Source organism: Oryx dammah, unplaced genomic scaffold (assembly GCF_014754425.2).
Source record: "Oryx dammah isolate SB20612 unplaced genomic scaffold, SCBI_Odam_1.1 HiC_scaffold_14, whole genome shotgun sequence".
NCBI lineage: Eukaryota > Metazoa > Chordata > Mammalia > Artiodactyla > Bovidae > Oryx > Oryx dammah.
Window position 1 is genome coordinate 35,180,544 of NW_024070198.1, and position 23,899 is coordinate 35,204,442.

The following is a 23,899-nucleotide window of genomic DNA, read 5'->3' on the forward strand; positions in this document are numbered from 1 at the left end:
TGCCTGTAATAGGCCCTCAATGCATGTTGATGGGTTTAACCTGTATTGTCATCCACTCCTATCTGCATAAATGGATAAAATAATGTGTATAAAGTGTGGAGGGCAATGCCTGGCATATAATATCAGTATTAACAGAATAGTTATTGTTTATATTATTATTGTTGTTTTTATAACTGTGTTGTTGTTCAGTCACTAAGTCATGTCCGATTCTTTGTGACCCAGTGGAATGCAGCAATCCAGGCTCCCGTGTCCTTCACTATCTTCCAGAGTTCACTCCAATTCATCATGTCCATTGAGTTGATGATGCTTTATAACTATTAGCAATAATGAATGCCTTTGACCATAACTGATTTTAAATCCCTACCCGTTTCTTCTTTTCTTTTTCTTTTGGTTCAAAATCATGTGTTAGCCATTTGTACTAACACAGAAGTTTCTTGCTAATAGCAATAAATTGAGCAAAGTGGGAGTCAAAGGATCTAGAATCCTGGGTTCAGGTCCCACCATGACCACCAGCTGTGTGAGCCTGAACTAGTCATTCAGTCTGTGGCTTGTTCTGGCCATCTGTGAAGCAAGGATAAAAATAGCTTCCTGGCCTACTTCAACAGAACAGTCTTAAGGAACAACCTAGATAATTAATGTAAAAGCATTTTTAATTCTAAAAAAATGGATGCACGTTAATTATTAGTGGTGTCTTTAATAGCACAAGCAGTATTAATATAATGTTTTCTTTATTATTGTCATTCGTCTATTTAGCCACGATCACTTGCAGTTATTTTTACATTCCTTAATGAGCCGGCAACACACCCACGTCATTCATACGTTCATGAGCAAGTTCTCATGTTTAGTATCCAGAGCATCAAAATAATTGACTTCAGTTCTGAATAAAGTATCACCTCACAGACAGTACTGTTCTCAAGTGATACTATCTGTGAGTCTTTAAGTCTGTCTTTCTATCAAATTTTTCCCCTTCCTTTTTCATTCCACATGATAGCTATACTGGTTTTTGAGTGAATTGCTGAATGAATGAGCCTAAAGGATAGAGACCAAATCTTGAACACCCAACGTTTTGTTGATTTCCTATTTGACGTCAAACTTCCCAGTGTTGATGATGATGATGGTGATGGATATGTTTGAGCTTTTACATGCCAGGGACTTCTCTAAGCCCTTCACATTCAGTCCTTACAGTAACTTAGTCAAAAGAACACATGACCTTGATTGACTATAATATAAACATCAGGAGCTACAGAAGCTTTTATGTCTTGTCTGTCTTATTAGCTTAACCCGAATGGACCAAAGCAGTACCTGGCATATAGTAGGAACTCAAGAAATAATAGTTGAATGAAGTGATCTGCTGTTTAAACAACTTTTCGATCCTTAGGAATTCGGAGTTTTCTGAACATTTATGATTTGATTGTGATTTCTTATTATTGGTGGTAGTATCTTATTATTCTGAGCTTCCCAGATGGCTCAGGGCTAAAAAAGCCACTTACCAGTGCAGGAGACACAGGTTCAGTCCTGGGTCGGGAAGATCCCCTGGAGTAGGAATTAGCAACTTACTCTAGTATTCTTGCCTAGAAAATTCCATGGACAGAGGAGCCTGCCTGACTGCAGTCCACAGGGTCAGTGGGATATGACTGAGCACACACTCACACACACACACACACACACACACAAACTTTATTATTCTATTATTGCAATGATTAGCTCACTTTGTTGGAGAAGGCAGTGCACCCCACTCCATTACTCTTGCCTGGAAAATCCCATGGGTGGAGGAGCCTGGTGGGCTGCAGTCCATGGGGTGGCAAAGAGTCGGACACAACTGAACGACTTCACTTTCACTTTTCACTTTCATGCATTGAAGAAGGAAATGGCAACCTACTCCAGTGTTCTTGCCTGGAGAATCCCAGGGATGCGGGGAGCCTGGTGGGCTTCCATCTATGGGGTCGCAGAGTCGGACACGACGGAAGCAACTTAGCAGTAGCAGCTCACTTTGTATAATGCTCTATAGTTTATAAAATACTTTCACATATAATTTCATTTACTCTAAAACAAACAATGACATGATACTACTAGAAATGCTAAAATACAGTGTCTCTACATAATGGAAAATAAAATATTGCAATGTTTATAAAACTGCTCTAGTTCAGTTTCTTCAATAAGCAATATGCTCTTAAATTAAAGATAATTAGGGCTTAAAATAAGGGATTATCATATAACAGATTTTTTAATTGAATTAAGAAAATACTAGGATATATTTTCCCTGTTGGCTTAGAAACGGAATTCTCAATTAGAAATTTACTTAAAAGCATGAAGAGGCAGCTGCAAAGCTGGTTCTTACAGTGTTCGTGACTCTAAAAAAAGAGTCACAAAGTATTTCAAATGAGTCAATAAAATTTCCTAGTATGTAATTAAAATCAGAACTGAAAAGATCTAAGAGAAACTTTGCTTGTGAAGAACCATGAGGATTTGCCTTAAACAATGACTTGAGACAGTACTCTCCATGATCTGTTCAGCTCATTCCAGTGAGGAAACAGTTCATACAAAATTCAGGAAGTGCTCAGCACTGTGGTGCTCAAGCAAGATTACATTTTGTAGAACTTTATAGTATGTATTTAAATGAAATTTTAAAATATTATGATGTGTTAAAGGCCAAACAAAATTTTATAAACCAGAAGACAATAATCATTTGTATTTAAACACTGGCATCTGTAGTTATCACTGGTTTTTAATAGGTGAAGGGAAAGCTCTCTTTAGCTCTCAAATATGACTAGTCCATTTGTCATTCCAGTATCTTCAGCACTTGAAGTATTTCAATTTTTGTTCAACAATGTAACCTTTGGCGTTTTGCCTAATAATGACTTCAGCGATGCTGGCCTTCCAACAGATAAATTAAAATGGAAATGCATATTTTCTAATTATGCATCCAGCCCTAGTTGCCTGTTAGCAAGGGTGGCCACACTGAATATTAAATTCAGTCTGCACAATAGCACAAGTCTATGTCACACCAAAGTTTCCCAAAGTCACTTTCTTAATCGTGTGAAGGATAGCCAAGACTCTGATCAGTAGTATGTAGCTGTATACAATCAGAGGGAAAGCATTTGAACATCCCAGCATGGTATTTCCATTTAAATCTGATTACAGTGAAATAAAACTGTAGCCATTAAAGGTTTAGAAGAACTACAAATACAAGCCGTAAAAGAAGACAGATAGTAAATGAGGTAGTAAAACATTCCAGCGGGGCAAACAGTTTACAGCACTCATTCAAGTCTTCCTGAAGCAGGCTGTGCAATTCACTACAGACCCAGAACCATTCCCTGAGCTCCACTTAAACCTGCAATTAACCTTTCACGCCTAATGAAGCTGTTTTCTTGGAAAATTAAAATATATAGTGGTGCCTGCTCTTACACAGACTTGGGAGGAGAGCATTTCGAAATGAATGACTTTTCTGAGGCTCTGTTCAAATATAAAATGGAAGTGCGATGTTTGTACATAAAGCGAGAGTGTTCTTTCCAAAGCAATTTCATTTGATGTGCAGTATTTTATTACTGTACTTATTAATTGTTCTGCATAATTGTAAAAAAACAAACAAACACACACACATCAGTAATTTTATGATTAGATTGTTACTGCTGGCACCTACTAATACCATTTCACTTCCATTAGAAAAAGCTAACGTTTTACTCAAGATAACTAAATTCCTGTTTCTCCTTGGTGGTTTTTATCTCAAACTTAGTGGTCTTAGAAAGATATATTTACCATTTAAATTATTTAGCTGGTACTCATTTCCATTGCTTTCTCTTTTGGGCATTCTGTACATGTTTACTGATAAATGAAGTTCTTAAATTTAAGAGGAAAACATAGTTTTTTAATCCGAGGTGCTGAGTAAAGGCCTGATTTGGGTGCATCTTCTTCATGTTCTAAATGTCTCTGGTAGCTCTTGCCATGCGAACCAGTGACTACTAAACAGTGCCGGTGCTCTGAAAGAAATGTGCATGGCCCCAAAGAAGCCTGCTTTCCTCCCAGCTTGCTCCACCCTGGTAAACCAGGGCAGCCTTGCTGACTCTCCCCATTAGCAAGCGCCAGTTCAGAATGCCAAGAGGCCATGGAAAATGGAATAGGAGATAGAAGATGGCACCTTCTCTCTTATAAGGTTGATAATTCAGATTTTAAATAATCTAAATGTCATAGTATCTGGTATATAAGAACTAAAAGTGCAAAAAGGCAAAGCTTATAATAAATACTTAAACCCCAGCATATGTATTGAATCTCCTGGCATATTTTGATGTAAATTTTGCTAGCCTGTAGCATCTGTACATCATCTTGACATGGTAAATGAAATTCCTTTAGACCGCCAGTCTAAAATAATGAATTGTTCCCCAGTTAATTGTATTGCTTTGATAACAAGAAACTGTGCTAGGCCTAGAGAACACAATAAGTGGATTTCGTCAGATGATTTGTGTGACTTTTTGAAAAATGATCTTTGGGAGTGACCCGATTTTAATGGAACATGGGGCCTGCGCCACTGCGCAGCCCCCTGCCAGGAGGAAGTACTTACTCCAGTGGCTCTCGGAGTGTGGGATCATCACCAGAATAAACCTCTCACTAGGAAAAAGTTCCTAGCGAAATCTAAACCAGGAGAAAGCATTTGCTTCAAAGACCGATACGGAGACCTCATTTCTAAGTTGCTTTGATTTTCTTGATGTACGTTTTCTTAACAATCCAGGAAAGATCTCAAGCTGCCTTTATTTCCTCGTTGCCAGTGTGACAATAAACCAAGACCAACCAAATTAGAAGCAAAGACAGCTCATTCAGAACTTGCTACCCAGCGAGGGAGTCATCCATCATTGCTTGCTTGCACTGTGGCAGAGACGTGTTGTTCAGTTGTTAAATCACGTCTGACTCTTTGGCGACCCCACAGACTGTAGCGGGTCAGGCTTCCTCTGTCCATGGGATTTCACAGGCAAGAATACTAGAGTGGGTTGCCATTTCCTTCTCCAGGAGATCTTCCTGACCCAGGGATCGAATCTGCATCTCCTGCAATGCAGACAGATTCTTTACCACTGAGCCACTGGGGAAGCCCAGCGAAGACTTAAGACACAGGCAAATGTGTGGAAACATTCTATAATGGAAAAAAAGAGAGGCCTTCAAGTATGTGCTTCCTGGAGACTGTTGGCACCAGAGAGCTGGAAGGCTAGAGGCGGGCTAACCAGAAGCGGGCATCCTATGTGGTTGGTTGTGTGTTTAGTTGCTCAGTCATGTCCAACTCTTTGCAACCCCATGGATGCCTCCCAGGTTCCTCTGTCCATGGAATTCCCCAGGCAAGGATACTGGAGTGGGTTGCCATTCCCTTCTCCAGGGGATCTTCACCACCAGGGATCGAACTCGGGTTTTCTGCATTGCAGCCAGATTCTTCACCATATGAGCGACCAGGGAAGCCCGTATGGTTGGTTAGGGATGTATATTTACCTTTCTCCGTCTCTGGGGTCGCACTGAGTTGGACACGACTGAAGCAACTTAGCAGCAGCAGCAGCAGGTCCTAAGTTGAAAACAGGGACAAAAATTAGGGAAGCTGTCAGTCGTTAATCAAGTCCCGACTTTTCAGGGCTCATTGTTACAGGGACAATTGTTTGACACCTTGAATTGTTACTAAAGATAGCAGTCTGATTCCTATAAGCCTGAGATAGCAGGTGGGGTTCTTGGGCTGGTGATTGTAGAGAAGAGGTTGGTTTCCTGTGCAGGTTGCTACAGCCTGTGGGCCAGAGTTCTGTTTTCATAGATCATCTGGCCATTGTCTGTATCTTTAGTCTCTTACCAGCATATAACTGTTATATTTTCTGGGAGAAGGGAGGCAATATTTTCTTTCTTTAAAGAGCTACTGATTTGACTTCCTTTTCTCAATTAAGAAAAGTAGGTTCCTTACAATAAATATGCTGAAAGGTAATGACAGAAATTACTTTAATTTCTCTCTCTCTCTTTTTTAATGAATCCTTCACACACTCATTAAATTTAAGACAATTTAAGAAGATAGGATTTTTGTCTCTCCAGTTTACTTTTGTATCCAGGGCCTCTTACAGGTTGAAGGAAGGCCTATCAATTTCGGGGTTATTGTTGCAATGTTTAAAAGTTCTTCATATATGAGTGGGCTTCCCAGTGGCTGAGTGGTGACGAATCTGTCTGCATTGCAGGAACCCTAAGAGACCTGAGTTCAATCCCTGAGTTGGGAAGATCCCCTGGAAAAAGCATGGCAACCCGCTCCAGTATTCTTCCCTGGAGAATTCCAGGCAGAGGAGCCTGGCAGGCTGCAGTCCAAAGGGTCGCAAACAGTCAAGACACTACTGAAGCAACTTGGCACACATACACACATATATGAAAATATGAAAAAATACAAACATAATAATAAAAACTTACACTTAATTTAACACAAGGCACACACATATACATGCAGTTATTATGATTGTGCTGTTTCTAATTAGATTACAGGATTTAAATGCAGAAGAACTCATGGTATGCCACCAGTTGTGTGGTCCAGTGAAAGGACTCAAGCTTAAATTTGAATAAAAGCATCATTTGGCTCATTAAGAAGATAAGACCTGGGCAAATGGCCCTCTGAGTGTCCTCTATGAGTATACATGGTGGTCACTCAAACATCACTGCCTGGAGGAAAGCACAGTTTCTTGAATACAAATTGCTGTTAATGTAGAATCTGAAAATGCAATTGGTTGTTCAGTTTTCATAAGAAAGGATAAAAAGCTGTTAAATTAGAAACAAGCGTGATTTGTCATTTTAGTTCTCAATTAAGGACTGAAATATGGTTTATGACTGATTAGTTTCAACTGAATGTTTCTAAGCTTACAAATTGTTAGTAAACCCAGACTTCACATTCACATACCCCAAAATACACAGATACAGTCACAGTTTAGGATTAGCATAACATTTCCTGTTTGGGCCACTTAAACTGCTTACTTCTTTCTAGGCCATGTGTCTTCTTTACAGAAAACAATGTTTGCAGCCACATGTGAGCGGTCTCTCTAGGCCATGTATCTTCTGTATGGAAAACAGTGTTTGCAGCCACATGTAAGTGGGAAGGTGTTATTCCTCAGGGCTCTTTGGACGAGGTCATGCAATAGTTTAATGAATAACATGATTTCATATTTGGATGCTGTGATCATTAGAATTAGTGTAAGTGGTCTCTGTCCACATTAAAAAAGACACGTATTATTTTTCATATTTGGCTGTCTCTGGATAAGATGGTGCCAAGGATAAAATAACAGAAGGTTGTAAATTTTGACAGAAGTGTGCCAGGAGATCCTTGGAAACTTAATGCCTGTCTGAACAGAACTGTCACTTAGCATAACCATGGTCTGTGTTTTTGGTTTTTTTTTTTAAATAATGTGCTTCAACTCCCCTCCCTTAAAGAAATAACAAAATAATTATTTCTTACAGCAGAGTAAGTGGTTAAAACGTCCATTGTTACACTTCAGAAGTTCATGTGGTCTCTTCATAGGTCACAAAAGCAGTTTTTACTTAAACTTTGAACCTGTGAGCTTGCGTTATCTCTAAGAAACTCAGGATAGTTATTTAATATTCTAAAAGAGTACTTTATTTAGCAGCAACTCTTAAAAGGGAAATATGGAAATTATCAGCCTAGCCAGTGATTAATTTTTTAATCCCTTCCCTCCATAACACCATTCATTTCTCCTTCTCCATCAATACCTTCTCTTCTGTTTTCAAATGTACCTGAAACTCTGTTTTCCTTTTAAAACTATATGAACTCAGATCATCACATGCATTCACCTAGATCTCATCTGACCCTACTGCTTCCTCTGTGTACCAGCTTACTTACTTCTTTCCATTGACAAATGTCATCAACACAGAACTAATATCTGTTGGTCACACTCCCTCTCACCTCATTACCTGCTGAATTCTCTGGCTTCCATTCTCAGCTAAGTATGGAAATGACTCCAGGATCACCAGAATCATCCTTGAGCAGATCCAAAGGCCTCTGTGGCAAGCCTCACCTGCTGGCCCCTTGTGTACTTTATGCAGATGACATAAACCCCCTTTTCCCTTGATTTCTACAGCACACTGCTGTGCAGGAGACTAGTTGACCTTCTTATAGTGTCCATTTCCCCTCGCTGGCATTCTTTTCTGTTCATAAATTTCTGGAGTTCTGTTCTTGCCAGATCATATTTGAGACTTATCTAGTATACATTGACCCGCAGGAATAAAATAATTCAACACCTCGCATAGCATGAAATTCCAATGTGAGGTCTTCCTCTAAGAGCAGCACATTGAGAAGATGTCTGTGAGAGCTTGGGGACTGGTTCAACTCAATTCAGAGTCAAGTCTCCAAGACCTTGTGGAGGGAAATTGGTGCCTTCTTGAAGCAAGCAGTCTCATCTCATGTATTAGTATGGGGATTTGGCACATCTCATTTTATTCAAAAATTCTATGGAAGTCGACAGAAACTAAAATGGTTCTTATATAGCTGTGATAAACCAGGGTATGAGGGTGACCCAAGACAGATGGGTCATGGTGGAGAGTTCTGACAAAACATGGTCCACTGGAGAAGGGAATGGCAAACCACTTCAATATTCTTGCCTTGAGAACCCCATGAACAGTATGAAAAGGCAAAAAGATATGACACTGAAATATGAACTCCCTAGGTCAGTAGGTGCCCAATATTCTACTGGAGAAGAATGGAGAAATAACTCCAGAAAGAATGAAGAGACAGAGCCAAAGCAAAAACAATGCCCAGTTGTGGATGTGACTGATGATGGAAGTAAAGTCCGATGCTGCAAAGAGCAATATGGCACAGGAACCTGGAATATTAGGTCCATGAATCAAGGCAAATTAGAAGTGGTCAAACAGGAGATGGCAAGAGTGAGCATTGACATTTTAGGAATCAATAAACTAAAATGGACTGGAATGGGCTAATTTAACTCAGATGACCATTACATCTACTACTGTGGGCAAGAATCCCTTAGAAGAAATGGAATAGCCATTATAGTCAACAAAAGAGTCTGAAATGTAGTACTTGGATGCAATCTCAAAAATGACAGAATCATCTCTGTTCATTTCCAAGGCAAACCATTCTATATAACACAGTAATCCAAGTCTATGCCCTGACCAGTAATGCTGAAGAAGGTGAAGTTGAACAGTTCTATGAAAACCTACAAGACCTTGTAGAACAAACACCCAAAAAAGATGTCCTTTTCATTATAGGGGACTGAAATGCAAAAATAGGAAGTCAAGAGATACCTGGAGGCAAATTTGGCCTTAGAGTACAAATGAAGCAGGGCAAAAGCTAATAGAGTTTTGCCAAGAGAATGCTCTGGTCATAGCAAGCACCCTCTTCCAACAACACAAGAGAAGACTCTACACATGGACATCACCAGATGGTCAATACCAAAATCGTATTGATTATATTCTTTGCAGCTAAAGATGGAGAAGCTCTATACAGTCTGCAAAAACAAGACCGGGAGCTGACTGTGGCTCAGATCATGAATTCTTTACTGCAAAATTCAGACTTAAATTGAAGAAAGTAGGGAAAACCACTAGACCATTCAGGAATGACCTAAATCAAATCCTTTACAGTGATACAGTGGAAGTGACAAATAGATTCAAGAGATTAGATCTGATGGAGTGCCTGAAGAACTATGGATGGATGTTCGTGACATTATACAGGAGGCAGTGATCAAGGTATCCACAAGAAAAAGAAAGGCAAAAAAGCAAAATGGCTGTCTGAGGAGGCCTTGCAAATAGCTGTGAAAAGAAGAGAAGTGAAAAGCAAAGAAGAAAATGCGAGTTCCATTTGAATGCAAGTTCCAAAGACTAGCAAGCAGAGATAAGAAAGCCTTCTTCAGTGATCAGTGCAAGGAAATAGAGAAAACAATAGAATCGGAAAGGCTAGAGATCTCTTAAAAAGTTAGAAATACCAAGGGAACATTTCATGTAAAGATAGGCACAATAAAGGACAGAAATGGTATGGACCTAAAAGAAGTAGAAGGTATTAAGAAGAGGTGGCAAGAATACACAGAAGAACTGTACAAGAAAGATCTTCATGAACCAGATAAACATAATGGTGTGATCACTCACCTAGAGGCCAGACATCCTGGAATGTGAAGTCAAGTGGGCCTTAGGAAGTGTCACTTTAAACAAAGCTAGTCAAGGTGATGGGATTCCAGTTGAGCTACTTCAAATCCTAAAAGATGATGCTGTAAAAGTGCTGCACTCAATATGCCAGCAAATTTGGAAAACTCAGCAGTGGCCACAAGAATGGAAAATTTCAGTTTTTTTCACCGCACAGTTCCAATCATCTCACATGCTAGCAAAGTAATGCTCAAAATTCTCCAAGCCAGGCTTCAACAGTATATGAACTGTGAACTTCCAAATGTACAAGCTGGATTTAGAAAAGGTAGAGGAACCAGAGATCAAATTACCAACATCCATTGGATCATCAAAAAAGCAAAAGAGTTCCAGAAAAACATCTTCTGTTTTATTGATTATGCCAAAGCCTTTGATTGTGTAGATCACAGCCAACTGTGGAAAATGATCTTCAAGACATGGGAATACTAGACCACCTGACCTGCCTCCTGAGAAACCTGTATGCAGGTCAAGAAGCAACAGTTAGAACCGGACATGGAACAACGGACTGGTTCCAAATTGGGAAAGGAGTACGTCAAGGCTGTATATTGTCACCCTGCTTATTTAACTTATATGCAGAGTACATCATGTGAAATGCCAGGCTGGATGAAGCACAAGCTGGAATCAAGACTGCCAGGAGAAATATCAGTTACCTCAGATATGCAGATGATACCATGCTTTATGGCAGAAAGTGAAGAGGAACTAAAAGGCCTCTTGATGAAAGTGAAAGAGGAGAGTGAAAAAAGTTGGCTTAAAACTCAACATACAAAAAACTAAGATCGTGGCATCTGGTCCCATCACTTCATGTCAAGTAGATGGGGAAACAATGGAAACAGTGAGGGACTTTATTTTCTGGGGCTCCAAAATCACTGCAGATGGTGACTGCAGCCATGAAATTAAAAGATGCTTGCTCCTTGGAAGAAAAGCTATGATCAACCTAGACAGCATATTAAAAAGCAGAGACATTACTTTGCCAACAAAGGTCCATCTAGTCAAAGCTATGGTTTTTCCAGTAGTCATGTGTGGATGTGAGAGTTGGACTATAAAGAAAGCTGAGCATTGAAGAATTGATGCTTTTGAACTGTGGTGTTGGAGAAGGCTCTTGAGAGTCCCTTGGACTGCAAGGAGATTCAACCAATCTATCCTAAAGGAAACCAGTCCTGAATATTCATTGGCCACCTGATGTGAAGAACTGATTCATTGGAAAAGACCCTGATGCTGGGAAAGATTGAAGGCAGGAAGAGAAGAGGATGGCAGAGGATGAGATGGTTCGATGGCATCACTGACTCAATGGACATGAGTTTGAGCAAGCTCCGGCAGTTGGTGATGAACAGGGAAGTCTGGCATGCTGCAGTCCATGGGGTCGCAAAGAGTCAGACACGACTGAGCGACTGAACTGAACTGAAACCAGGGCATTGGATTCAGCCATTGCTTGTATAAATTTAGGAAAGGCTTTACTATTTCTGTACATATTAACACATGTTCCTTTCAGTTAGTGGACAAAACAATATTCTTCATTACCTTTGATAGCTAAAGATCCACTTCATGTAGATATTCGATTGATAATACTAATGATCTTTTTCTTATATTTAAGGCATTTATTCACTAAATTTCTACAAGTTGTCTTTCTTCTATGTGCATTTCACAGCTCTATCTCTAGGGTACTTTCTTACCTCTTAAAAGCAATGTAAGAGAATGAAAAGACAGACAATAGTCTGGGAGACAATATTTGCTAAACCTGTGTCTGAAAAAGGACTGGTATCCAAAATGTAAAAGAAATCTCTTAAAATTCAACAGTAAGAAAACAAACAAGAAAATTAAAAATAGACAAAAGGTCTGAATGGATACCTCACTAAAGAAATGTGTGCATATGACAAATAAGTGTAGGAAAAGATGTCAACATCATATGTTATTGCTGCTGCTTCTGTTTAGCTGCCAAGTTATCTCCAAGTCTTGTGACCCTATAGACAAACTCTAGTACATCAATACAATGGAATATTATTTAGCAATAAAAGAAATGGATTATCAAGCCAAAAAGAGATATGGTTTAACTTAAAGGAATATTGCTAAGTGAAACAAGACAGTCTGAAAAGGCTACATACTGTATGATTCCAACTATATGACATTCTGGGAAATGCAAAGCTATAGTGATATTTGAAAAAAAAGATCAGTGGTTACCAGAAGCTCAGGGGAAGGGGAAGGATACACTGGTAAAGCCCAGGAAATTTTTAGGGCAATGAAACTCTTTTGTATGATGCTTTCACAGTGAGTATATGACCGTATGCGTTTATCAAAACCCATAGAACTTTGTGTACAGCCCAAAGTGTGATCCCTAATGTAAACTATAGACTTTAGTTAATAATCATGTATCAATATTGGTTCAACATTTCTGTAAACCTAAAACTACTCTAATTTAAAAAAAAAACAATAATATGCTAACTTGTGTTATATACACACACATACGACCAGTAGTAACACTGAAAGTTCCTTATACTTTTAGAACACACTTGTGTTTGGACATAGAAACAAAGGTGTGGAGTCATAGCCACACTGATTGTGGTGTTTTGTCACTCAGTAATTTGATTGTCCAAAGTCAGAGTCAGTTAATTTTGTTAGGTCCTTGCTCTTCTTCATGTATACAGTTCATATGTCCAAGGTTAGAAATATTTTTAAATGTAAAAAAGAATGTATTTATGAATATAACTGAATCACTCTGCTGTATAGCAGTAATTATTACGATGTTGTAAGTCAACTGTGTTTCAATTGAAAAAAAGCAAAACAAGATATAAGGAAAGGGTAGACCACGTGACAACTTCCAGTAAACAGCTGAATATAAAACAATACTAAGGCCACCACTGTTGCCATCCCCAAAATGTCTAACCAAACATTTACCTGCCTTTTTCCTCTTCTTCCAGGCCTTGCAATTGCCAGTGCTCTAATAGATATTTCACAGCAGAAGCCTTCAGATAGTAAAGACAAAACTTCAGGAGTCCGAAATCGAAAACACCACCTCTCGACGCGTCAAGGAACTTGTGTCTGAGAAACAGAAACTGCTCCTGTACATTCAGTCATGTTTGACTCTGTAAATGGCTTCCATTAAAGGCTGGTCCAAGGCCTCAGTTTTCACGGAGACAAATCTCTGTATGGTCCCAGGGCCCAAACACAGTTCCCTCTGAAAGGGGAATGACCCGAGTGGCCAAAGAATGTTCATGAGTTTTATAAAATTAATAGTATTGATGGTCACAGGTGATAAAGTTAGTTTTTACAGCTATCTTAGGCTTATCATAGATAACATTAAAGTACTCTGGAAAAAAAAGATGTATATTATTTCTTAATACAGATGAAAAATATGTAATTCATATAAACCAAACTGTTTATATCCCAGGACTTTAAAGAAAGACATTTTATAATGCCTGAGTGATGAGAATTGTACAGTTTTTGCCTCCTAAGCAAACTTATGTCACTTGTATATGAACAGGAAATGAACAAACTGCAATGGCTTTAAATACTATTTTATCTCCTTGTAAATGTAAAAGCAAGATTTTGATTTAGTAGGATGTAGGTAAATGTATTTAAATATTTCACAGGACCATATCATGTCCAAACTCAGTTTTCAAATGTGATTCTTTTTCACCTAACTGGAATGTAAACCAAAATGAATCCATTTGGCTAGATGGTATTGTGCAACTTCACAGGAGGTTTATTAGAATTCTGAGTGACGAGGACATTGCTGTCGTCCATGCCAACTGCCTAACTCATTATCAGAGCTGATAGAGCATGGAAAAGCCTGTCCAGCAATCAATTTTTCCCCACCTTCCCAAACCAGCCTCCAATGCCACAAACCTGAAGAGAGCTGAAATAGTTATTTTACAGTATGCAAGCTTCTGCTCTAATATGGAAATTTTTTTAATGGCCTCAGAATCATTGGATCAGACCTCAATGATCCATCTGCATTTTTATAAGAACAGATCACGTTCGTTTGGCCCTCCTCTCCTAGCTGCTAGATTTTATCTACCTTTTACAAACGCTGTGAAAAGCATTTTAGAGTCAAAACCCCCTCCAAGTCATAATATGACCCAGGTTTCTTTCCTGCCAACTGTTTTCACTTAGAATACAAGTAGAGAAGAGCATTTGCTGGCAAGCATCTACCGTGTTCCTTTCTAACACGAGCACATTGGTGTCATGAAAGTCTCCAATCTGAGAAATAAAATAAGCTTGTCACTGGCCGCATTCAGCATATTCTTAATGATTCAAACGTCTGAATTATGGCAGAAAGGGAAGATGGTTTAAGACAGCTTTCACATTGGAACGTAGAATCACGTGTGTCCTAATTTTTGACAGCCGTCCGCTAGAACTCAGTAGATGAACAGAGCTTGTTTGGAACTGCAGTTTCTTAACTTCAAGGTGACTACAGAATATATGAAGAGAGCAGTGACAAGAGACACATCCAAAGCTGCTCTGTGCAATATAGTTTTGTTCAGTATGAAAGTCATTTAAATATAATTGATGTTTAGTACTCTCTATGCACTTATCACATTCTTTGGATTTCTGGAAGATAATGACACTTTACTGTTTACAGCTAACGCATAGTTACTTGCATGCTATGGTTGTACAGTAGCAGAATATGACCCTATTGTGATATTAAATGTTTATTTCACAATGCCACTTCTACATAGCCAGGTTAATTTGATGAGGATCGAATGTGATGTATAGCAGGAATGATCATAAATATGTAGTTGCTAGGTTGCATCTAACCATGACTATGTCATTGTTTTGATGATTAGGCATTTATGAATTATAGTATATATTCCTTATGTTGGCATGATAATTTTGCTATTTTCCATGCATTAAAATTTAGACTGATTCTTAGATCAATTCAATCTATAGCCTATGGGGTTTTGGTAGGGATAGGAAGTGGAGCTGTTTGTTTTTAACCTCCCTATGAAATTTTCTTTCAAAAAAAAGAAATCAAGTGAAGTTTGTAAATGTCTCCTGAAAACAATCAAGCAATTTTATTAGCTTTTTAGGGGAGCCCTTTAAATGTTGATTTTTTTCTCATGGAAAAATAGATTGACAAAACTGATGAATACAAAAGTAGAATCATGTAAAAGTAAAATAATTGCCCAGTTTGCTTAATACTCTGTAACAGTTATAATGGAAGCATGTATAACAAAAAGACAGAAATATACAGAGTTGAATGTAAAATCTATTTCAGCTGTATTTTTAGAGAGGCTAAACATGGAATTAGTGTGAAAGAATTGTCAAGCCTCATTCATCTCAAATCTCAGAGTTCTTAAAATTTGTAAATTTGAATTTTAGACAATTATGGGACATGATGCAATGTTAAGTTAAAGTCATATACTCTATGTTTCTGGGCCAAATATGGCTAACTCTGTGACTAAATTATGCAATATCTTCTCAACTTTCCAAAGCTTTTTACTGGCAAGAATACTTCACCCTATGTCAAGTAGATTGAAAAGACCTTGGGGATAATGGCTTTGAATCTGTATCATTTTCTTTTTTCCCCACATCCCAAACACTTTTAATCTGGAAGCTTCCTTTGAAAAAAAAAAAAGAAAGAAACCACAAGTATACGAAGATACTGTTCAAGAAGTTAGGCATTAAATGACTGATTCTCTTGAAATTTTACCTTAATGGAACTCTGTGCATTTCAGTTTAGAATGACTTTGAAAATTTCTTTAACTTTTAGGATTTCTTATTCCACCCAAGATGAAAAGCTTTGGTTAAAAAAATTTTTTTAATCATTTTAATAGCGGACAACTAGAGATTTCTTGTTAAAGAGGATGCACATGCTCACAGATCAATTTAATACATTTGAAGAGGACTGAGATTTTCATAATTGCTTTAAAATGAAAATGTATTTAGTGAGACACATAAAAGGAAAATGTACGCCATATACTGTGGTGTTATGTTCAGAGGGAAAACTACAAATAGAATATATTTCAACCTGTAATCAATCCTTAACTGTGCTTCCCAATATCTCATTTTCTTTGGGCTACAGTAAGACAGCAGTGACTCCATGGCTTTGTGCTGCTGCAGGGTCACTTAGAGTGCAGACCGGTGGTTGGGCCCAAGAACAGATGTTGCAGCCAGCTTTGAGCTGTGCGGTGCTGGTGAGTTTTACCCTTTCAAAGCCTCAGACTTACCATCTGTGTGGGGAAGCTACTGTACTCACGTTGCAGAGTGGACCTAGAAGACAGTGGACATAATAGACACAAAGCTTCCACGATGGGCCCGCAGTGCAATATAGGTAACTGGTGTTTAACAACCGTGGGGCAACCAAGCCACTCTTTTTCTACCAATTGTTTTATAAATTCATCTATTAATTTTTCATTCACATTTTCACCATCTGTAAAAGCCATGTACGTTTTTGCAAATGAAGATTTCATAAAAACCTTGAGTCAGTTCCTATATTTCTAGACTATAGAGATTTCTAAAAAAAATCTACTTGGGTCAATATCAGCTTTGACTCTTTCAAAATATATAGTTTTAGTAAAGCATTTTTTTAAATGATTGCTTGGTGACATTTAGACAGGAGCATCGATTGTCACTTTCATGTTCAAATTTGGCAAGAAGGGATTGATCCTTACATTTGGTTGTCATACATGGTACGTCTTTGTGGCACTGAACATAAAACTCTGATTTGAAAAATGTTTCATATAAAATGTTTTAAAAAATTAAAACTGATCAAATGAATGAATTCTACCCACTTTAAAAAAGAAATCAACTTTCCAAAGCCTCTTTGCTAAAATAGGTGTGAGTTTACTTAGATGAGTTTGGAACTTGATCATGTGAACTACCTGAGTCAGTGCACATTCCTGCCTTTGCCTGTAGAGATTAAGATACCGAAGGACTGGATTGGACCCTGCAGATTGATATGCTTAATAAGCAAGCACCTCAGTGATTCTTAGGATTAGGCAAATTAAGGATACATTGCACTAGGCCAAAGAGCTGCCTTTATTTACAGTTAGAAGAATTTCTTTAAATAATGAAGTCATCATTCTAAGTCAAATGCTTTAAATAATTTTTCAAGGAATACAAGCCATCTGGTTGGTGTTACAGCAGTGTTTTCATTATAGTGTACATTTAACATTTTAGTTGTATCAAATTTTTTAAATTGAGAATTAGAACCATCTCAGTATATATGTATACAGGTATGCATGCCAGTGTTAAAACAGATTGTGTAAAGGTTCAAACCTGCTTTAAAAAGCCAACATTTTATGATATAGTATGCTATCCATCAGGAGTTTAATTGCTGAAATAAAAACATTGGATCTTCCAACCCCCATTGCCAATGCAGTTTTGTTATATATATTTTTTACCTACCCAAGATCATCTAGGAAAAAGCACTCAACCAAAGGATAAGTTTATCTGCCAGCTATGACTTGGTTATAAAATTTGGTTGTTGAATTCCACATTCAAAATATATTTCTCTCTCCTTCACCTGATTTTTGTTGGCCTTTTCTACATGTTCTCTTTGGGTTTGTTTTTTTAAAAGATTTTTTGGATGTGGATCATTTTAAAGTCTTTATTGAATTTGTTACAGTGCCTCTGTTTTACATTTTAATTCTTTGGCCATGGGGCATATGGGATCTCAGCTCGCTGACCAGGGATCAAACCAGAACACCCTGCGTTTGAAGGTGAAGTCTTAACCACTGGACCAGCAGGGAAGTTTCCCTACATGTTCTCCTTGAATTGCGAGCTGAACACTTCAATTGTTCCTGAGAATGGACGCCTAAGTGGCCAAGATTCCAGCCAAAACTGAAGATCTCTGTCCAAACCACGTGTTCTGTGTTTACATAAGTTGTTCTTATTGTTCTTGAGTCACTTACTCATGCCCGACTCTTTTGCGACCTCATGGACTGTAACTTGCCGGGCTCCTCTGTCCATGGGATTTCCCAGGCGAGAATACTGGAGCACCCAGGTGGCCATTTCCTTCTCCAGGGGATCTTCCCTGACTCAGGCATGAAACCTGTGTCTCCTGCATTGGCAAGTGAGTTCTTTATCACCGAGCCACCAAGGAGGCAGTGAAAGTCCTCTTTCTGACTCTGGTGCAGTCGGGGCAAAGCTGAGGAGTTTTCTAAGAAAAGTCTGCTTGTTCTTTGGCGAGTTTGGGGTTTCGTCCCCACGTTGCCCTCTGTGTCCTGGCCCATGTCTGTGTCACTGCTCTTGTGGGCCTCAGTCTGGCATTATTAAGAAGGGAGTAGCCAAGACAGGTGCAAATGCCTCTCTTCCCTCCAACCCCACAGGAGGACCAAGCATCTCTGACCCTTCTTGCGCTCAGGGGCTCAGGCAAGCCCTCTGTCTCCTGACCTGAGGCCGAACCCTGAGGGTAGCCCCGCTAGTGCTCTGGGGGATAACATGGCAGACCCTTTCTCCCGGGCAGCCCAACTCCACACATCCCAGAGGTCAGGTCAGGGAAGGGGACCGCTCTGCCCTAAGAAACATGCCCAGCCTGCTAGCATGTCCCAGAAAAGGTGAGAGTTTGGGGGGCGGGCCTCAGAGGAAGATGTGTCTGAAGCATGTAGCCCTCAGAGTTGAACCCTGGAGCCTCTTACAACCAAAAGCAGCAACTTCTCTGAACATTTGCACCTGCAGCATTCTCTTCAGTTTCTTGATGGTGGATCAGTGCTTAGCAGAGGATTTGAGGATTTCAATTCAACACTTATTTTTCTCTGCCCTGAAGAGATTTCCTCTGAGAATCACCTGTAAGTGGCTGGAGTGAAGGGCTAGCATTCTTTCAGCTCAAACTCACAGTGCTTTCTGATGAACATGCAACCCCATCTCCAAATTCTAATGGATTCTTCTTGTTTAGCATCAGGGTGCCTGGCACAGCTACAACCACCAAAAAGTATTGTTGACCTTTACTTTCTCCAGGTGCTCAAGTGAAAATAGCAAGTATTATTTTGCTTCCTAAATATGAAAATACATTGTATTTTGGATGAGCTTCTAGAAACTGCACCGCCCCACCCCCTCCACTCTGACCTGTCTGCCTTCCAGGGATCCCACCCTTTGATGAAGAAATAATTGTGCCCTGCTTGACTGGCTGTGCAGCAGCCCTGAGTGAACAAGAAACTGAACCCCTTGAAGACCCCTCCAGATATGCTGTATTCTACTCATCCATCCAAAGGTTTGACTAGTTTTATTTTTGGCAGAAGTGAAATTTTCACTGAGGCAAGACAGCAGTTTAAGCACCATCCTCTTTAAACCAGCTATGAGCATGGTCACATAGGAGATGTCACTCTAGAAAATCCACCTTGGGAGATGGCATTACTGAGCAAATTCTTAAAACAATTCTTTGTGCCTCTATAGCCCCTGTTGCTGAAAGATACCTTAAATTTTGTGCTTTTCAGTGATGTATAGGTTGTGTTAGAATAGGTCTTATGTGGGATACATTTGAGTTTTAGTGTGAACCTCAAATGCCAGTTCTTTTAATGGCTTGGACCAGTATCTAAACTATTCCTAAGTAACCTGGCATAAAAAGTGCTCATCTATCTTACCTAGGTGTTGTGATGGGTTTATGTTGTTGAAATAGGAAGTAGATCAGAGTTTGATGTTTTATCCTTTTACTATGAGAAGATTCAAAGTTAAATTCAGAGAATCATGTGCAACAGTTCTCTTGATTATTTTGGGTAACACTAAAGGGCATATATGTGCCAGAGTTCCCAAATAACCAAATTACAATAGAAACCAATGGTATATATTACCTGGTAATTCAGAGTTGTGCTTCTCAGGATTTTTAAAGTACTTATTACATTTTGCAAATATTTTCTCAACTTTAGAGGGTAATTTTACAGCAAATACCAACAGATTGTTTTTCTTTCCCATCATCACACATCTTTCTGACCCTTCATCAACTAGTCAGCTTGTTTCCCCCGTAGCAGACTAGCACTCTCATATCTCTATCAATGCTTAAAAAAATAAATAACATAAAATAGGTCTTGAACATCTTGGTTCCCTTGTGACAATGAGCATTGGCAGTGGTAATCTTTTCCTTTAGATCAGCTTGTTTGAAATACGATGGTACTTAAAAGGAAGGCCGGCTGGAAGGACACCAATAAAAATACCAGCTCAGCTTAAAACAATTTGATTTCAACCTAAAATGAATTACCTTGCAGCGCAAATAGATAATGGCAAATGGGATATCCTACTTATCAGGACTATTCCCTGCGGAGAGTTAGAACTTCAGGTTCATTTGAAGCTCATTGCCCTGTGAGGATAAAGAATACGGTCTTCTGAACATTTATGTGCAGATGAACTAGTTGGAAGGGGAAACAAACTCTGAGTACACAACATCCACCCCTTGCTGGTTTCTGAAGTGACAACTCCAATTTGACCTTCAACATTGCAAAAATGCAATGTGTTGACTGTTAAAAGAAACAACCCTTCTGTGAGGGAAAAATACCAAATAGCATCATTTCGTTTCTCAAGAGGCTGTGTTTCTCATAAGCTTTACAAACTAGACGTTTGTAAAGATATATAAGGATGCTTTGTTTGTGTTTTTGTACATAATAGGCACTGTTTTAGTGACAAGATTTTCCTTTCCTAAACCATAGAAGACAGTTACGGGATAGACTTTTCATTAGTAATTCTTACTTTGATAGCATATATGAACCACATGGCCTTTTGCACATTAGTGAATTGAGATTTATTTTGTCCTAAAGTAGAAGGGCCAAATAAAGAACATACCTTAATGGGAATCCATGAGAAAAAATAACAGTTTTTCTACTGTTTCAATATACCATAAGATTCCTATATCCTCTCATAATACACTGATCCAATTAACGACAGTCTCCTTTCTCTGTCCCTCCTAACCTCCCCTCTTTCCCATGCAAATTACTTTGTGTAGATAGCCTTAGTGTAGTCTTGGTAATGTAGACTTCAAGTCTTCAAGTCTTCTGCAGTATTTTCAAAGATTATGACAATGTCAAATTTATTATCTTGGTGGAATAGAAGATAAAGAATAATAATCAGAAATCTTCACAAAGTTTGAAATCTACTGTGACTGTTGGTAAAAAATTTTGATTCCACATGCAAAACAAGTCCCTTCATGTTACTAAAATTAAATGCAAACTCCCAGAATTGGGTCTTAACCACATTAATATCAGTTTTGAAATGGCAGCATTGTTTGGGTCATTTGTGCTTTATATTACATGAACCAGTTTAAACTATACATGAACCAAAAACACCCAAAGAAGCAGAGGTGGTTGAATCAATTCTGTCATTTTTTTCAAAGGCTGCTGACCCATGAGCTAGTGGATAAAATGGAGAAAACTAGAATAAAACCAAGATACTATCCTCAGCTAAATAACGAGTCTTACCATGCCTCCTTCCTTCCTGGGTACTTAGGAGAAATAGAGTTTTCAGAAACTCAGATCCAGTCACATATGACTGTTGTTATCAGAAAGCTGTCCAGATGGAAGTGTGTGTGTGAACCTTTAGTGATATTCTTTACGTTGTCATAGCACCTATAATTTGATTTCTTAATGCTATTTCAGTGTTTTCTAGATTGAGAAGGCAGAAGGGTACATCAGGTCTCACCGGACCCACAGAAGCTCCTGTATTTATTGTATCACTAGATAAAGAAATAAATGACTCAGGTGCAACATCATGATTTGAATTTCCATTTGTAGCTGGATTTTGTGAAATTTAACATTGCTGCTTTCTATCCTACTGTTAAATGATAAAATTACTCATCTGTATATAAGCATCTGAAGTGTTAGCAGATAATTACATAAATGAAGTATTTTACACAAAGCATTAAAATTTGTACCAGAAAGAACAGCTTATATTATTTCTCAACCAATATTGGCACATGTAAAACACTTTGAAAGCTCTCAACAAGATAATAAACTCAGACATTTCCCCCTCCTTCCTTCTGAGTCCTTATCTAGATATTTTTCTTTTAGATAAACAATCAGCAGTGTGTTTACTGAAGCTCACATTGATATTCCCCAATAGTGTTTGCAACTTGAGTTTTATTCCAGCAGCTACACGAAATGAGTCCACAGTGCAAAGCAGGAGGCCCCTCTGGAACCTGAGATTATTTGTTCTCTCACTGTTCTAAAGGTAATTAAGGAGCATTGCATGTTTCTCAATTAATGATTTCTCATTCAACAGGGGATCTTTGATGCTAATTTGTTTTAATCAGGGCAGAGGCTGCTCAAAAACTCTAAACAATTCAGTGAAGAGGAACTAGGAATTTTTAATCAAGTGGAAGAGATTTAAATGCTATGAGGGATGCATTTATCATGCACTTTCAATTCCCATTCATTTAACTCTGCTCTTTTGAGTTTTAGACACCAATGTGAGAATTATTAAATAGAGTATATTGTGTTACATAATATGGTTTTCCTTATGCATTTGTGTGTGCGTGTGTTTCATAGACCTCTTCTCCCATTTAAGTCCTATTTATTTACAAACTTCATTTCTCTGTCTGTATAGTTGTGTTTATACATACATCTCACACCCTTATTTATTATATACACTTATAGAACATGCTTGTGTAAGAGTAATTTACATATAGGTAGCAAAAGAATCAAAGAAGTTGAGTCATAAGGGACCATTAGGTTTAAAACATTCTTTTCACTCCTTGGACAACTGGCCTGAATGACTTCACAGCTTGAGCTGCTGAATCACATTGCATTATGTACATGGAAACAGTCATAAATAATCTATGGAGTAGTTGCACCTTGAAGAGGCATTACACTATGATTAGATCATAGTTTGTGTAAAAAAATGACTTCTGGCTTATGAATATAAATATTCAAAGTAACAGCATTAAAATACTGCTTTTTCTAATAAAAAGCTTCTGATCATCTCATTTTGATATCTTCAACTCAAGGCTACTTTGCAGGAATGTCAATCATGTGAAATGAGGTGGGTTTCTTTTTTCCTTCCTCTAACCAACTGAATATAGACAAATGTAAAGAAATGTTTGAGAGGCCTAACTAGTTAAATACTTACTGGTTCCCTGTATTGAAATAAGTGTGAAAGAAAAAAAAAATTTTTTTAACCAGTGGTTCTCAAACTTTTAGAGTACATCAAGATCACCTGGAGGGCTTATTAAAATAGATTTCTGGTGCCCAATACTGGAGTTTCTGATTCAAAAGTTCTGGGACGCAGCCCAAAAATTTTGTTTCTAATAAGTTCTCGGGTGATGCTGAGGCAGGAGCTGGTGACCCCACTTTCAGAACTCCTGTTGTAAACAAATCAATCAGAAGGAGATGGCCATGCTTTGAATGTACCACTGAACAAAGACTCCAGGTCCTTCATGTATTCCAGTGTGTTTCTCAGAGATTCGCTGTCAGGAAGCAGCTGGACCTTGTGTCTCTGGGGTGAACTCTGGGGAATTTCTGGATCAGTTGGGTAGGGGCTAAGTGGTGAACTTGAGCAGAGAGATGACATTAGTGCCTATATTTTAATTCATGGAAGCTTCCTGGAGGGCTTTACTGGAATCGCAAACATTTGAAAACAAACTTATGAATAAAAATAACAATCTAGTACACCTGTGCTAGTGGGCCTTGCCAGAAGCCAGACTGGCTTGTAAAAAGCTAGACCAGGATGATGTTTTCCAGCCCTGCTGATAAGAATGATCTGGGGCTCTGTCAGATATCTGTGCTTATAATAAGGGCTCCAGTTAGCTCAACAGACAAATTTGGAGACCTCAAGGTAAAGAACGTTTTTTTCTTTTTCATAGTGGTGCTGAATTTGCTGGTATAGAGCTTCAGAG

At 38.5% G+C, this 23,899-nt stretch overlaps 1 protein-coding gene across 1 annotated transcript in view; it reads left to right on the top strand.

Moving 5' to 3' along the window:
• ATRNL1 (attractin like 1) overlaps positions 1 to 17,449 on the top strand; it is a 794,298-nt gene extending 776,849 nt beyond the window's left edge. The window contains exon 29 of the mRNA XM_040255081.1: positions 13,062 to 17,449. Within this exon, the coding sequence (XP_040111015.1) occupies positions 13,062 to 13,186 (125 nt within the window). The 3' untranslated portion in view covers positions 13,187 to 17,449. The remainder of the gene's footprint in view (positions 1 to 13,061) is intronic.
• The last annotated feature ends 6,450 nt before the right edge of the window (positions 17,450 to 23,899 follow it).